Raw genomic sequence first — 16,265 nt, 5'->3', positions numbered from 1 at the left:
GTAAAAATACTGCCGCGCACATCTCCTCTAAACTTTGCCCCTCGGACCTTAAACCTATGCCCCCTGGTGACTGACCCCTCCACCCTGGGAAAGAGTGCCTGCCCATCCATAGACCTAAGAGAGATGCAAGGTTGTAATGTTGGGAACTGAATATTCAGGGGTACTTGATATTTTGGGAGGATGGGCAGAAAGGACAAGGAGGAGGGGTGTCTCAATAAAGAATGAGATCAGTAGAGTAGTGCATCATCTTGGCTCAGATGATCAAAATATAGGGCGCGATTTAACGGAAACATTTCTAAGTGTCATAGATTATCATAGAATTTACAGTGCAGAAGGAGGCCATTCGGCCCATCGAGTCTGCACCGGCTCTTGGAAAGAGCACCCTACCCAAGGGCAACACCTCCCCCCTATCTCCATAACCCAGTAACCCCACCCAACACTAAGGGCAATTTTGGACACTAAGGGCAATTTATCATGGCCAATCCACCTAACCTGCACATCTTTGGACTGTGGGAGGAAACCGGAGCACCCGGAGGAAACCCACGCACACACTGGGAGGATGTGCAGACTCCGCACAGACAGTGACCCAAGCCAGAATCGAACCTGGGACCCTGGAGCTGTGAAGCAATTGTGCTATCCACAATGCTACCGTGCTGTCATTTTGGGTACGATTGGTGGGCTGTTTCTAGACGGCCGTGATGGTGAGATTGCAGCCCATATTTACCAGCACTTAGTGCCAGAAATTAGCACCACAAGCTTCTCAACATTACTGGCTCCCTCACCATCTTTTTCACCAGACTTGGGCCTCAGCATCTCGCTGCTAACAAGAGAGTTGTTTTTAAACGCTCAATCACCACTCACTCCCAGTCAACACACCAGCGTGGCAGCATGTAGAACCTGCTCCTCTCTTTGGGGATGCCAGCCTTGTCAGGCTTCTCGACGCCATTGATGCAAGATTGGGCACCCTGTTCCCCCACATCGCACCATCCCCACATCCGATCTTCGTGCTTGTTCCTCAGAAACCAATGGCACCTACCAGCATAACTTCTTCATACCCAGGTACAGTGCCCACAAATGCCACCTGCTATAGACCCTCCCTGACCCTTCAAACGTACGGCCCACAATGCCCTCTCTTTGTCACCGCAGGAGAAGATAGCCCATAATAAACAGGAATGGGCCAAGATGGGGGTGGAGTACCAGAGATTTGAGTCCTCACCCCCAGGAACTGGAACTGGAAATCACGGGGTTGTCCAAGAAGAGAGCAGTCACCAACAGCAAGGTAGGCTTGCACCACAGAGATGAGCGTTCATTGTCCCTTCATCCAAATGACCTGTCTCAAGTGAGTTGTTCGAATTTTTCATGTCAGACAAAATGATCCTTCCCTCCTCCCTCTCATTGACCATATGTCCATTGATTCACAGGATCTCCATCTGATGGGGCCAGGCCATCTGGTGGCATTCCCCCCCATCCCCTTCTTCCGCCACCCAAGTGACCATCTCAAGGAGAACTCCGAGGAGACCATCGACGGGTCACAGCTACTATCCTCACCTTCCACCAGCGCAGAGAGATGCACCTCGGTGGGTGACATTAGTGGATAGGTTTCTGGGGCACAATCTGGTGAGCACCGCACAGTTGCTGATGCGCAAAACTATATCAGCTCATCTTCGCAAAAAAAAACAAATGCAGGGTATCACCCCTTGCAGGTTCCTCATGAAAATAGAGGAAAAGCCTGAGAATGTGTTATCAAGTCCAGAACTTTGTCGTGGAAATGATCTGTCCATCAATGTGTTACTTGTTCCATGTAGCAGTGCCCATCTCCATCCAGGAACCGCAGCTGTGCAGACCCTCCCACGCGGCCCAATCTCACCGGAACCAAATCCTGGCATCCCCATATTCCACTGGCGCTCAAGGTGCAGTTGAACATCCTTGACATCCAGCGTGCTTAACCTGTGGTGACATGCCAGTTACATGCAGCACTCCCAACACCAACAAAAGCAATAGCAATCTGCGACAGCATTTCTTCAATGGTGGCAGCAGTTGACCCATTTTGATCAATGTCGTGGACCACGTCCCGCAGCATCTTCTTGCTTCAATCCCGGTTGCCTTCTGAACTCTTACGTCTACCTGAGCCCGGTGTTCCAGGATCCAGGCACCTTAGTAAAAATTGTCCTTCTTTACGCCTTCAGAAAAGGAAGGAAACAGCCTCCGGGCATTTGCAGCCACCAGCAGGAGCAAGCAGCAAACACAACCTGCAGCTGTGAAGTGCTCTCCCAACTAACAAGACCAATTCCTCATGAGCAATAGCCTTCAGCTGCAAAGCTAGAGGCTGCTCACAGTCAAAGGGAGTTAAAGTAACCTTCAGTGAAGACTACGACATCTTCTTCACAGCCTTCAACACATCATTGATGAAGATGAACATCTTGCCAAGGGACACCCCACACCCCCACTACTTGCCTTCAAACAACCGCGCAACCTCAAACAAACCATTGTTTGCAGCAAACTACCCAGTCTTCAGAACAGTGACCACGACACCACACAACCCTGCCATGGCAATCTCTGCAAGACGTGCCAGATCATCGACATGGATACCACCATTACACGCGAGAACACCACCCACCAGGTACGCGGTACATACTCGTGCGACTCGGCCAACGTTGTCTACCTCATACGCTGCAGGAAAGGATGTCCCGAAGCGTGGTACATTGGCGAGTCCATGCAGACGCTGCGACAACGAATGAACGGACATCGCGCGACAAACACCAGGCAGGAATGTTCCCTTCCAGTCGGGGAACACTTCAGCAATCAAGGGCATTCAGCCTCTGATCTCCGGGTAAGCGTTCTCCAAGGCGGCCTTCAGGACGCGCGACAACGCAGAATCGCCGAGCAGAAACTTATAGCCACGTTCCGCACACATGAGTGCGGCCTCAACCGGGACCTGGTATTCATGTCGCATTACATTCATCCCCACCATCTGGCCTGCGAAATCCTACCAACTGTCCTGGCTTGACACAATTCACACCTCTTTAACCTGATGTTACCCCATCTCTGGATCTGTAAAGATTTAATCACCTGCTAATGGTCGCATTCCAAGCATTGTCTGGCAGCTTTGAATTTGTCTATATATTAGTTTCTGGAACATACCTCTTCATTCACCTGAGGAAGGAGCAGCGCTCCGAAAGCTAGTGACATCGAAACAAACATGTTGGACTTTAACCTGGTGTTGTAAGACTTCGTACTGTGCTCACTCCAGTCCAACGCCGGCATCTCCACTTCATTCAAGTAGGGAGAGAGACAGAAAGCAGGAAACATAAGGCCAGTTAGCCTAAAATCTTTCAATAGGAAAATACTGGAATCCATGACTAATAAAATCAAAGCGGAGTCAACTGGGCTTTATAAAAGGTTTTATAAATGGTATTTGACAGATTTACTGGAGCTGCTTGAGCAGGGTGGCTCGAGTGAATGTTGTAGATGTGTCTTTGGATTTCTAAAAGCCATTCGATTAGGTGCTACAAAAAGGTTACTTGCATAAGTTAAGAGCCAGTGATGTTGGAGTAATGTATTAGCATGATGTGGAGATGCCGGCGTTGGACTGGGGTGAGCACAGTAAGAAGTCTTGTGTGGTGACCACGACACCACACAACCCTGCCATGTCAATCTCTGCAAGACGTGCCAGATCATCGACATGGATACCACCATTACATGTGAGAACACCGCCCCAACAGGTGCACGGTACATACTCGTGCGACTTGACCAACGTTGTCTACCTCATACGCTGCAGGAAAGGATGTCCCGAAGCGTGGTACATTGGCGAGTCCATGCAGACGCTGCGACAACGAATGAACGGACATCGCGTGACAATCACCAGGCAGGAATGTTCCCTTCCAGTCGGGGAACACTTCAGCAGTCAAGGGCATTCAGCATCTGATCTCCGGGTAAGCGTTCTCCAAGGCGGCCTTCAGGACCCGCGACAACGCAGAATCGCCGAGCAGAAACTTATAGCCAAGTTTCGCACACATGAGTGCGGCCTCAACTGGGACCTGGGATTCATGTTGCATTACATTCATCCCCCACCATCTGACCTGCAAAATCCTACCAACTGTCCTGGCTTGACACAATTCACACCTCTTTAACCTGGGGTTACCCCATCTCTGGATCTGTAAAGATTTAATCACCTGCTAATGCTCGTATTCCAAGCATTGTCTGGCATCTTTGAATTTGTCTATATATTTGTTTCTGGACATTCGTCTTCATTCACCTGAGGAAGGAGCATCGCTCCGAAAGCTAGTGACATCGAAACAAACCTGTTGGACTTTAACCTGGGGTTGTAAGACTTCTTACTGTATTAGCATGGATAGATGATTAGTTAACTAACAGAAAACAGGATTGGTATAAATGGGTCATTTTTAGGTTGGCTAATCCTAATTATAAGCTGCACAGGGATCTGAACTGGGGCCTCAAGTATTAACAATGTATATTAATGACTTAGATGAAGAAACTGGGTGTTTTCTAACCAAATCTGCTAATAATACAAAGAATAGGTGGTAAAGCAAGTTGTGCTGTGTATACAGAGAATTTGCAAAGGTTCAATGAGTGGGCAAAAATTTGGCACATGGAATATAACAGAGGGAAATGTGGGAATGCCCACTTTGAGAGCAATAGAAGAGCAACATATTATTTACATGGAGAGAGGTTGTAGCCTTTTGTGATACGTAGGGACCTGGGCTTCCTTACACAAGACTTGCAATAAGTTAGCATGTAGGTACAGCAAGTAATTAGGAAGGCAAACAGAATGTTGGCGTTTATTCCAAGGTGATAGGTATAAAAGGGAAGTTTTGCTACAATCTTACAGTGCATTGGTGAGACCGCACCGAGAGTATTGTATACAGCTTTGGACACCTTATTTAAGGAGGTATACACTTCCATTTGATACAGTGCATAGAAGATTCACTAGGTTTGATTCCTGGGATAAAGGTGTTGTCTTATGAGGAAGATTTGAGCAGGTTGGACCTGTACTCATTGGAGTTCAGAAGAACGAGAGATAATCTCTGGAAACGTATTAGATCCTGGGGGGAGGGTTGACAGGGTAGAGGGTGTTTAGCCTTGTGTGGAATCTAGAACTAGGGCGCACAGTTGGAAAATAAGGGTCACTTCAGACATAGAGGAGGGAGAATTTCTTCTCCTGAGGGTCGCTAATTTGTGGAATTCTCTACCCTGGAGAACAGTGGAGGCTGGGTCATTGAACATAATTCAAGGCTGAGATGGACAGACCCTTGGATTATAGGGAGCCAAGAGTCACAGGGACACAGGTAGGGGGCAGCTCAGTGGTTCGCACTGCTGCCTCACAGCATCAGGGACCAGGGTTCAATTCTGACCTTAGGTGACTAAGGTGTGGAGTTTGTGCATTCTCCCGGTCTGCGTGGGTTCCTCCCACAGTCCAAAGATGTGCAGGGTAGGTGGATTGGCCATGCTAACTTGCCCCTTACTGTGTCCAGAGGTTAGGTTGGGTATTGGGGATTGGCCGTGGAGTGGGCCTAGATAGGGTGTTCTTTCTGAGGGTCAGTACAGACTCAATGGACTGAATGGTCTCCTTCTGTAGTGATTCTAAGGTAGGAAAGTGGAGTTGGGGCCTCATTCAGATCAACCATATTCTTATTTAATGGTGGAGGGCTCGAGCAGCCAAAGGACCTACTATTTCTCAAAATCAGCAAGTCCAACATTCCCATTCCCCTCCATGTGTTCCAAGAACCACTGTGGACATGGGTCCCAGCATCTTCAAATGTTCTTTCCTCACTTTTGTACCACCCCACAGCAACTTCCTTCAATGGTTTGTTTTCTTTTTAGCTCTCTGCAGCCATTATTTGTGCTTCTATCTGCTTTTCCCTGCTCCCTGTACCTCACCATTGCTTAAGTCTGGCATCGGACAATTAATCTCACTGAAGAATATCAAGCACAATGTAATAAAACATAAAGCCACTGGAGGGAGCTCCAGGAGACCCCGAGCTCCCTGAGGCGTTCCAGCTGCAACGCATTACCATGCAATCATTACACAGACTTGTGGGAGTGTGGTGAGAAATTCATCTCCCACCAGTGCATCAGGAAAATTGGGAGGAAATTAGTTATTTAATCTTGGCATCCCTTCCCAGATATTCATTGTAGCTTTTGGTCAGCAATTAAAGTTTGGATTTCAGGACTTTCTGGTGGCAGCTCTGAGGTGATCAGTTGCACACGAGGTGGCTCCTGCCTGGGATTTGGTTTTTGACTCGTTTATCGGGTGTTTTTTAAGAAGAAATTGTTAACCATGTGACAGAATTAGATCCCCTTTGTCAAGTGATGTCTAAAGGGTATAATACTAGGAATAAATCGGTCAAGGAATCTTTATCCAATTCGGAAGTCTCTCAAGCTTAGAAAGGGAGAAAATAGCGAACGTCTCTGTGACATCGTTGCCCCCTCAGTGGACGATCGAGAAGTTGGTGGAATTCACCTCGGAGGAATTCAAGAAACGGCGACAAGCAGTTGCTGATGATTTGGTTAAGTTGATTGAGGGGGCGTGGCACCAATTTGTGCGACCTTGGGCAGGTTGGATCAGTAGCTGGAGGTACAGGGGATGACGATTAAGAAAGTGGAGGAGGGGCTCAATGATCACAGTTATCGGATTGTCGCATTGGAGGCAAAGGTGATGTTGGCGGGGGAACGAAAGATGTTAACGGCCAAAGTTGATGACCTGGAGAACCGCTCCAGAAGTCAAGAATGTAAGGATCTTTGATCTGCTGCAGCGACTGGAAGGTACCAGTGCAGTGGACTATGTTTCTAAGATGTTTGGGAAGTTGGTGGGAAAGGGGATTTTTTCGACCCCTCCAGAGTTGGACCGGGCCCATCAATCACTGAGGCAGAAGCCCAGATCGGGGGCACCACCGCAGGCGATAATTGTCCAATTCTATAAGTACCTGGATAATGAGTGGGTCCTGAGATGGGAGAAGGACATTCGAGAATGAAGAAGGGAGGCCCATCTTTCCAAATATATCAAGATGTCGGGGCAGAGTTGGCAAGAAGGCAGGCAGCATTCAATAAAGCCAAAGCAGCCCTCTGCAAAAGCAACGTGCATTTTGGGATGATGAACCCGGCTCGTCTTCATGTTATTCTCGGAGACATTTTCAACACGCCAGAGGAGACGAACGACTTTGTCAATAAACATGGATTGGGGGGGGATTTGAGGACTTTTATCCTTTTGTTTGGACACTCGAGTTCTCCTGTATTTTAAAAAAAACAAGCTTTAGGGCAGCACAGTGGTTAGCACTGTTGCCTTATGTTGTCAAGGACCCGGGTTCGATCCCTGCCCCGGGTCACTGTCTCTGTGGAGTTTGCACATTCTCCCTGTGTCTGCGTGGGTCTCAGTGCCACAACCCAAAGATGTGCAGGGTAGGTGGATTGGCCATGCTAAATTGCACCTTAATTGGGAAAAAAAACCTGTTTTCTGTGGGATGGTTGTATCGAGGGGGAGGGCTTGTTGTAATGGAGTTTGCTGGTTTGGGGGTGTTCATGGAACAGTAGGAGGGAGATGATTGGGATGTGGGTTTCTGTTTTCTTCCCATAAGGTTTGATATTAAACTTGGATTTGGGTTGGGGGATTGTTATCGATACATGGTGAGGTCGGATTTGTCTTTATTTCACCCTCGGTGCGGGTCGCCGGGTTAGCAAGTTTGCCAGTTAATGGGAGCAGAGTGGGGGAGATGCCTGCAGCTGGTTACCTCTCGACATAGATTAATTCATAAGAGGCTTTTCGGCTGTCAACATTATGGCGGACTCAGGAGGGAGGTACGTAATAGCAAGTGGGGTGTTAGTGGGCACGTCAAGAGGTTTTAGTTACCGTATATGTCCAGAATTGGGATGACATGGATTTTATTCAGAGGGTGCTGGTGTTTATCCTGATCTCCATACGCATCAGTTAATTATGGGGAGATACTTCAAATGTGTGTTGGACCCTCGGCTAAACAGGTCAAATCCCAAGTCCTTAATTATATCAGGGGTGGCAAAGGAACTTTTGGTGTTCATGGTACAGATGGGGGAGATTTAGACAACCGAGTGATGAGGAGTTTTCTTTCTTTTCCCATGTTCATAGGGTTTACTCCCAGATAGATTTTTTTGTGTTGGGTAGGACTCTGGTCCATGGGGTCAAGGGGGTGGAGTACTCGGTGTAATAAAGAACAAAGAAAAGTACAGCACAGGAATAGGCCCTTCGGCTGACCAAGCCTGTGCCGACCATGCTGCCCGTCTAAACTAAAATCTTCTACACTTCCAGGGTCCGTATCCCTCTATTCCCATCCTATTCATGTATTTGTCAAGATACCCCTTAAACATCACTATCGTCCCTGCTTCCACCACCTCCTCCGGCAGCGAGTTCCAGGCACCCACTACCCTCTGTGTAAATAAAACTTGCCTCGTACATCTCCTCTAAACCTTGACCCTCGCACCTTAAAACCTATGTCCCCTAGTAATTTAGACCTCTACCCTGGGAAAAAGCTTCTGACTATCCACTCTGTCTATGCCCCTCATAATTTTGTAGACCTCTATCAGGTCGCCCCTCAACCTCCGTCGTTCCAGTGAGAACAAACCGAGTTTATTCAACCGCTCCTCATAGCTAATGCCCTCCATACCAGGCAAGATCCTGGTAAATCTCTTCTGCACCCTCTCTAAAGCCTCCACATCCTTCTGGTAGTGTGGCGACCAGAATTGAACAGTATACTCCAAGTGTGGCCTAACTAAGGTTCTATACAGCTGCAACATGACTTGCCAATTTTTATACTCAATGCCCCGGCCAATGAAGGCAAGCATGCCGTCTGCCTTCTTGACTACCTTCTCCACCTGTGTTGCTCCTTTCAGTGACCTGTGGACCTGTGCACCTAGATCTCTCTGACTTTCAATACTCTTGAGGGTTCTACCATTCACTGTATACTCCCTACCTGCATTAGATCTTCCAAAATGCATTACCTCACATTTGTCCGTATTAAACTCCGTCTGCCATCACTCCGCCCAAGTCTCCAAACGATCTAAATCCTGCTGTATCCTCTGACAGTCCTCATCGCTATCCGCAATTCCACCAACCTTTGTGTCGTCTGCAAACTTACTAATCAGACCAGTTACATTTTCCTCCAAATCATTTATATCTACTACGAACAGCAAAGGTCCAGCACTGATCCCTGCGGAACACCACTAGTCACAGTCCTCCAATTAGAAAAGCATCCTTCCATTGCTACTCTGTGCCTTCTATGACCTAGCCAGTTCAATATCCATCTTGCCAGCTCACCCCTGATCCTGTGTAACTTCACCTTTTGTACTAGTCTACCATGAGGGACCTTGTCAAAGGCCTTACTGAAGTCCATATAGACAACATCCACTGTCCTACCTACATCAATCATCTTTATGACCTCTTCAAAAAACTCTATCAAGTTAGTGAGACACAACCTCCCCTTCACAAAATCATGCTGCCTCTCGCTAATACGTCCATTTGCTTCCAAATGAGAATAGATCCTGTCTCGAAGAATTCTCTCCAGTAATTTCCCTACCACTGACGTAAGGCTCACCGGCCTGTAGTTCCCTGGATTATCCTTGTTCTGCCCCAGAGAAGGTCAATGAGGTTTTTGAGACCTTTTACTGTGGACTATATTAGTCTGAGCCTCCGGAGGACGAATCAACAGTGGTACCATTTTCAGATGAGTTGACCTTTCCGGAGGTGGAGCGAGATAGAAGGAGGCACTGATCGGGCAGGAGGAGATTTTGAGCTAATGCAGATGGGTGATTCACTGTCGAGTTTTAGAAACAATTTGCTCGGCTGCTGGTTCCGCTTATGTTGGAGATGTTCAGCCACTCTTTGTCTCGCTGTCTCGGGGGTACTGCCAGCCACGCTGGCACAGGTATCAATCTCCTTGATCTTGAAAAAGGACAAGGATCCAATGCAGTGTGGGTCTTACCAACCTATTTCTCTGTTAAATGTTGATGCAAAACTGTTGGCTAACGTTCTGGCAAATTGTTTGGAGCCTTGTCTGCAGCGGGTGGTTTCAGAGGAGCAGACAGGGTTTGTTAAGGGACAGCGACTATCAGCCATTATTGTGCATTGCTCCATAAACTTAACTTGGCCAGTCTGGTTGATGGGGTGAAGGCTGATTTGAAGAGGTGGGATGCCCTTCCTTTGACTTTGGCGGGAAGAGCCCAGACAGTGAAAATGAATATTTTTCCAAAGTTTTGTTTTTGTTTCAATGTCTCCCAGTCTTTGTTTTAAGGCTTCTTTGGGGGTCATTAAGTTAATATCTACTTTTGCTTGGATGGAGAAGACCCCTCTGGTGGATAGGGCTTTATTGTAGAGGGATAGTCAGGAGGTTACCTAATCTGCTGTGTTATTACTGGGCAGCCAACATTGACAAGATACGGGGGTGGATTCAGGAACCTGCCATGGGCAGCACGGTGGCGCAGCTGTTAGACCTGCTGCCTCACGGCGCTGAAGTCCCAGGTTCGATCCCGGCTGTGGGTCACTGTCCGTGTGGAGTTTGCACATTCTCCCCATGTTTGCGTGGGTTTTGCCATAACAACCCAAAGATGTGCAGGGTAGGTGGATTGGCCACGCTAAATTGCCCCTTAATTGGAAAAAAATGAATTGGGTACTCTAAATTTAAAAAAAAAACAGACCCGTACATTTTTTTGGGCCAGATAGAAGAGATTCATATACAGGAACGGGCTTGAATGTTCTTGTTACCGCCCCTCTCCCATTCTCTCCGGTGAGATTGTTGTCGAGCTCAGTGGTATTTGCATCTTTGAGAATTTGGAACCAATTTAGGCAGCATTTTAATTTAGATACCTGTCGCTGTTGGCGCCGATATGTAGGAATCGTAGGTTGTGCTATGTGGTCTAGATTCAACGTTTAGGTCATGGGAAAGGGAGGGGTTAGAGAGGTTCAAAGACTTGGAGGGGAGGGTAGCACGGTGGCGCAGTGGCTAGCATTGCTGCCTCAAGGTGCCAAGGTCCCAGGTTCGATCTCACCTCTGGGTCCGTGTGGAGTTTGGACATTCTCTCTGTGTTTGCGTGGGTTTCGCCCCCACAACCCAAAGATGTGCAGGGTAGGTGGATTGGCCACACTAAATTGCCCCTCAATTGGAAAAAATTAATTGGGTACTCTAAATTTAAAAATAAAAGACTTGGAGGATAGGTTTGCAAGGTTAGAAGAGGTTTCACAGAAGTTTATGTATTTAGTTATCTACAAGTGCAAGACTTTGTGCGTAAAGAACTTCCTTAATTTCTTCTGGTGCCAGCACTTTCACTTTTGGATAGAGTTCTGTCTGAATGAGCTGGGGGAGGGGAAGATCTCAGACATTATTGGGCAGATGGTGGTGACGGAGCGGGCCCCTTTGGAAGAAATAAAGAGATGAAACCTACACACACAGTACTCCAAGTGTGGTGTCACCAAGGCCCCAGACATCGGTCACTGATTCAGCTGGCATTAGGAATTCTGTAATCAGTAAGGGGAAATTTTAATCTTGGCCGCCCAAAAGAGGAGAAAAGGATTACAACAGGACAGTGCTAAGCATTTCTTGTGGGGGCTGACTACTCTTCTAAAAGTGTTGTTCAACTCTTCTGCAGTCATTTTGGCTCCGTGATGAACATGACCAGCGTAGTACGTGGTACTGTGCAGTTCTGTGTAGTACGAGGTTCTGTGTAATACGTGGTTCTGTGTAGTTAGGGGCTGGTTTAGCACAGGGCTAAATAGCTGGCTTTTAAGGCAGGCCAGCAGCGCGGGTTCAATTCCCGTACCAGCCTCCCCGAACAGGCGCCGGAATGTGACGACTAGGGGCTTTTCACAGTAACTTTATTTGATGCCTACTTGTGACAATAAGCAATTTTCATTTCAGTATGCGGTTCTGTTCGGTTCTGTGTATTATGTGGTTTTGTGTATTATGTGGTTCTTACTGTGCGGTTCTGTGCATTATGCTGTTTTGTGCAGTTCTGTGTATTACATGGTTTTGTGCATTGCATGGTTTTGTGTGGTGTGCCAAGCTTCTGAGGTACTCTGCCACTTGAAAGCTATATAGAGAAGTAAAGTGACTCCACTTACCAACACAGCTGCACGCTGGCACGTCGTATTGGGTCTTTTTGGGGGTATCCAGTAGGTTCTTTACAGGGGTATCCAAATATTTCAGGGGTGACTCTAGAAAATTACTCAATGTGGATCCTGGCCGCCTTTTGGTTGGTGTGGCTTCAGTAGATGAACTGGTTTGTACTGCTGAGGCACAGTCACCGCCTATATCTGACTCAAAGTCTGCAGTGGCAGACAAAACAGTGACTGATCCTGACGTTTCCACCTTCACTTGCTTGGGCGATTTGATGACCCCTGACTGTTGCTTAAAGGGCGAGGAGAGCTGATACTCTTTGAAACGCTGCTCCAATGCTTCGATGATGCTTCTTTCTTGCTTTTGGTGGTCACAGCTGAATTTCTGGCTCTGCTGCTTAATAAGGTTCATTAGCTCCAGCTCGTCTTTCAGCTGGGCACTGGTTACAGTTGTGGAAGGGGGTGTCGGAGATTCTTTCTCAACCTTGATTACTCTCTGAAATCCTTTGGGGTCCTGCATTCCTTGCTGGTACATTTTCCTTTGAAATTCGTCCTGTTGCAATAAATGAGATTTAAGTGCTGCGTTTGTTAGAAACTCGTCGTCTTTCTGGATGGTGGATGGGTACTGAGGGCTTTGCGAGCCACTGAGCATTTGTCCTGCTGTCGGATATGACTGAGGGGCTGGATTGCCTGGCTCCATCCTATGGGTAGAAACTGGCTGGCTCAGTTCAGCTTGTTGCTGAGAGTGTTGCTGATGTATCAGTGGCTGCTGGGGCTGTTGGATAACAGACATATGATGCACTTGTTGCTTGAATTGCTGAGCTTGTCCTGAAACTGGCTGAGCATATTGAACTTTCTGCAAGACAATGTCTTTGTTTAGCAGGTGAAGATCTTGGTTAGTGCTGCTTTCTGCCCTGTGAAATGGTCCAGCCCCTTCCGGGACCAGCTGCCTGTTGCTGCAATGAGTCGGGATGATTTTATTTAACAGTGACTCGCTAGGTTTTCTGTGAAGGGCACTGTTACTGTGGATATTGTAATATGGGACCTTCTGTTTCTGTGTTGAATGGGATTGTTGCTCATGCGGCATCCCCACTGGATTTTCCGTTTTGATGAGTTCCAGTGGTTTTAAGCTGTACCCACATTGCTGCTCCGCGCCACATTGATATCGACGGTTGTCACTTTTAATAGTTGGCGCCACATTCTGGCTGGGATCTGGAGGAAGCTGCTCGGACTGTTGGATGATTGGCATCTGTGCTTGGTGACTGTGTGGCCACAGATGGGAAGTGGGTCCCCCTTCTGGTACTGGTGCCCGCTGTTCCTGTGCCAGTGAGTTTTGTGGTAAGTGCCAGGATTGGAGGCGGGACTTCACAAAGACCATGTCCTGCTGCTGAGGGACTGAATGGGGCCGGCTCAGAGCCATCCTTAGCGGCAGTGACCGTTTTCCCGATATAGCCTCCGCCTTGTCCTGTTGGCCTTGCAGGAGTTGCTGCGGGGCGGACTGCGGCCGGTACTGATGTATCTCCGACCCTGCTGCCTCAGCTGGGTCCTGTCCCATCCCTGGCATCTGCCTTCCAAGCTGAATGGTTGGTTCTGCCCGCTGCTCGTTGCCTGCTTGCCTGCTGCTGTACAGGTTCTCCTGCCTCCTTGGTGGGCTTGGGTGAGCTGACCCCTGATCTGGGGACACCTGGAGCTGGTGTAGGTGCTGTTCGCTCAAAGGTGAACTTTCACCCTCTGGTGTAGGTGCGTCCCTGCCCCCCAAAGTGGGTTCCAATTGCTGTTGCTGTGAGTGAGTCTGCAGTCCACTGTCCTCTGATTTGGGCCATGAAGGGGGATTCTGCGGACTGTTCTGACCTAGCTGTTGCTGGTGAAGCTGCCACTGTTGGTGGAACAGCTGGTATTCATACTGTAGCTGCAGCCAAGCGTCAGGCGACAGTTGCTGAGCAATCTCTCTGACCTGCGCACTGCCGCAGTGCTGCTGCGTTAGCTGCTGAGAAGAAATGGCACCGTTCTCAGTCAGGCTGTCTTGCTCCAGCTCTCTACTGGGTGGCTTTGGCCATGCAGTTTGCAGCTGCCCTGGGGCACTGGCGTCCACCTGCTCCGACAGCTGTCTGCTCTTCGGCAACTCTGGTTGGCACAGGTCACCGGTCACGTGGCGGTTAGTGATGACGTTGCTGGCGCGTCTGTCGGGGTGTAAACAATGTCCCTCTGCAGCCTGCAAGAAACTTGCTGACCCGCCTGTAGCACCAATAAATGTTGTACTTGCCCTGGAAAGTGTGTCAGGGGCTCCTGACATCCTTGTGAAGCACACCGTGCTTGGGCTGCATGTCTGCATGTGTAAACACTTGGTAAATACCACGGGATAACTCTGTCCGGGCACCTGCCCGCTGGAGCTCTGTGGCTCTTGGCTCTTGGTCGCTGGCAGCTGTTGTATTTGCTGCTTCAGCTGCCCTTCTGCTTTCAAAATATACGAGGTATGTGATGTGTGAGCTGTCTTCCGTGACAGATCAGTGATGGTCTGAGTTGTTCTGGTGTGTTCGTGAGATGTAACGTTGTGTGCTGCAGTAAACAAGTACTCTGGATAGCACAGAGCCCGTGATTTGTCTCGGAGACCACCTTGCTGAATGTCCGTGGAAGATGTAGAACTTGTAGCACCGTTTGGAACTAGCACCGGTTTGCTTTCGAGGAGGGAGAGGATGTCCCCATTTTTGTAACTGGCAATATTCTTTTCCAGTTTGCTGTGTTCGTTCGTTTGTGGCTGGAGATATCCAGGGTCTTCACTGTCAGAACTTGGAGACTTGATTGTGTTCCCAGGCAAGTTCTGCCCATCAAACTCCCATAATTCACTCTGACCCCGGATACACCCTTTCAGTTTAACCTCCTGGTTCTCTGTGTCTGGATCCTGACCATTTGGCTCTTCATCCAGCTTGATTTTCTTCGGTTGTTGAAGCCCACATGACGAAGACTCACTGAGGACATGCTTTACGCCGCCATTCTGAATACACTGGGAAAATCCTAGCTTTTCTTGCTGAGGCTCGGGGTTCTCACAGTTTCCCTCATTTTCCTGAGCGTGGCTCTGTACTTGGCTGCTTTTCACACCGTCCCATTTGCAATCTCCATTGACCTGGTGTTGTACTTCTGGTAGTTGGTATAACTCTCTCCTATTTTCACCTTTCACTGCTGGGTTCTCAGTGAGATGCTCTGGAGAGTGACAATGGATCGGTAATACTGGACTCAGTCTCTTGTCCTCGACATGACTGGCTCTTTCCTGTTCCATCTGGTCTGCTTGAGGGCCATCCACAAGGTTACCCACTGAACGTATCTGTAGGGGGTGGAAAAAAAAGATTATTTTACATGGCCAAACAATTGATATTAACATTCCTGATTGTAACAAACTGCAAGCATTTCTAATGCACCATCTCCCTCAAGTCAACTTCCAACTCAAAGCTTGATGTCGGTTTGAGGTTCAACTAATCTATGTCAAACTAGAGGCTTCAGTGTTCACTCTGAAACAAATTAATCACTTCAATATTCCCCTCATATTCACTTTACCTCTTACAGATGTGCTGACACATATTAGAGAGGCCAGCTGTACCGGTTAAATGCTCAAAGCCTGGCAAATCACACTCTCTAATTGCTGCTCAACTCTGAAATGTGCATTTTTAAAATCTGTACTTTAAAAATGCGTAGGAGGATGCTTATGTGCAGCATAAACACCAGTTTCTCTGTTGTATGCTCGATGTAACTCACCATATTTTTTCCCAAGTGAGGACAGCACACTTGTATGTATTTTTAGTGGGAAATAGTCCAGCACTTTTAGGACATGAATGAATCGGAGTGGCTGCTATCTTTTTGAAAGTTAGCATTTGTACTTCAACCAGATATATAAGTGGTACAGTTACACAGGGATAGAAATATCAATTTCAAATTCAATAGCACACCATTTATTCTTTGGGCACTAGAGGTCCCACTAGGTTTGCAATATGTCATATATTTCTGACTTAAAATGAACTGCCTGCCATATTAGTTAAAAAAAAGAAAAAGTAGTTCTGCCTCAGAGAATTGTTAGTCTCCTTGAATAAGGAGCCCAACATCTAGTTGAGACTCTCATTGGAACAATGGTTTGCCTTGAGACAACCGCTACCACTTTGATGGAGATGAGGTCCAAGGCCCAATA

At 47.8% G+C, this 16,265-nt stretch overlaps 1 protein-coding gene across 3 annotated transcripts in view; it reads right to left on the bottom strand.

Annotated features, from left to right (window-relative positions):
* tet2 (tet methylcytosine dioxygenase 2) overlaps window positions 1-16,265 on the bottom strand; it is a 205,585-nt gene that overhangs the window by 68,561 nt on the left and 120,759 nt on the right. For all 3 annotated transcript variants that reach the window (XM_072517041.1, XM_072517040.1, XM_072517042.1), the window contains one exon: window positions 12,098-15,410. In XM_072517041.1, coding sequence (XP_072373142.1) covers window positions 12,098-15,365 — 3,268 coding nt within the window. In that variant the 5' untranslated portion in view covers window positions 15,366-15,410. The remainder of the gene's footprint in view (window positions 1-12,097; window positions 15,411-16,265) is intronic.

The sequence above is a fragment of the Scyliorhinus torazame genome, chromosome 9 (genome assembly GCF_047496885.1).
Source record: "Scyliorhinus torazame isolate Kashiwa2021f chromosome 9, sScyTor2.1, whole genome shotgun sequence".
In the NCBI taxonomy this organism is placed as follows: domain Eukaryota; kingdom Metazoa; phylum Chordata; class Chondrichthyes; order Carcharhiniformes; family Scyliorhinidae; genus Scyliorhinus; species Scyliorhinus torazame.
Note: the sequence above shows the minus strand (reverse complement) of the source record. Positions and strands in the feature narration are given on the sequence as shown.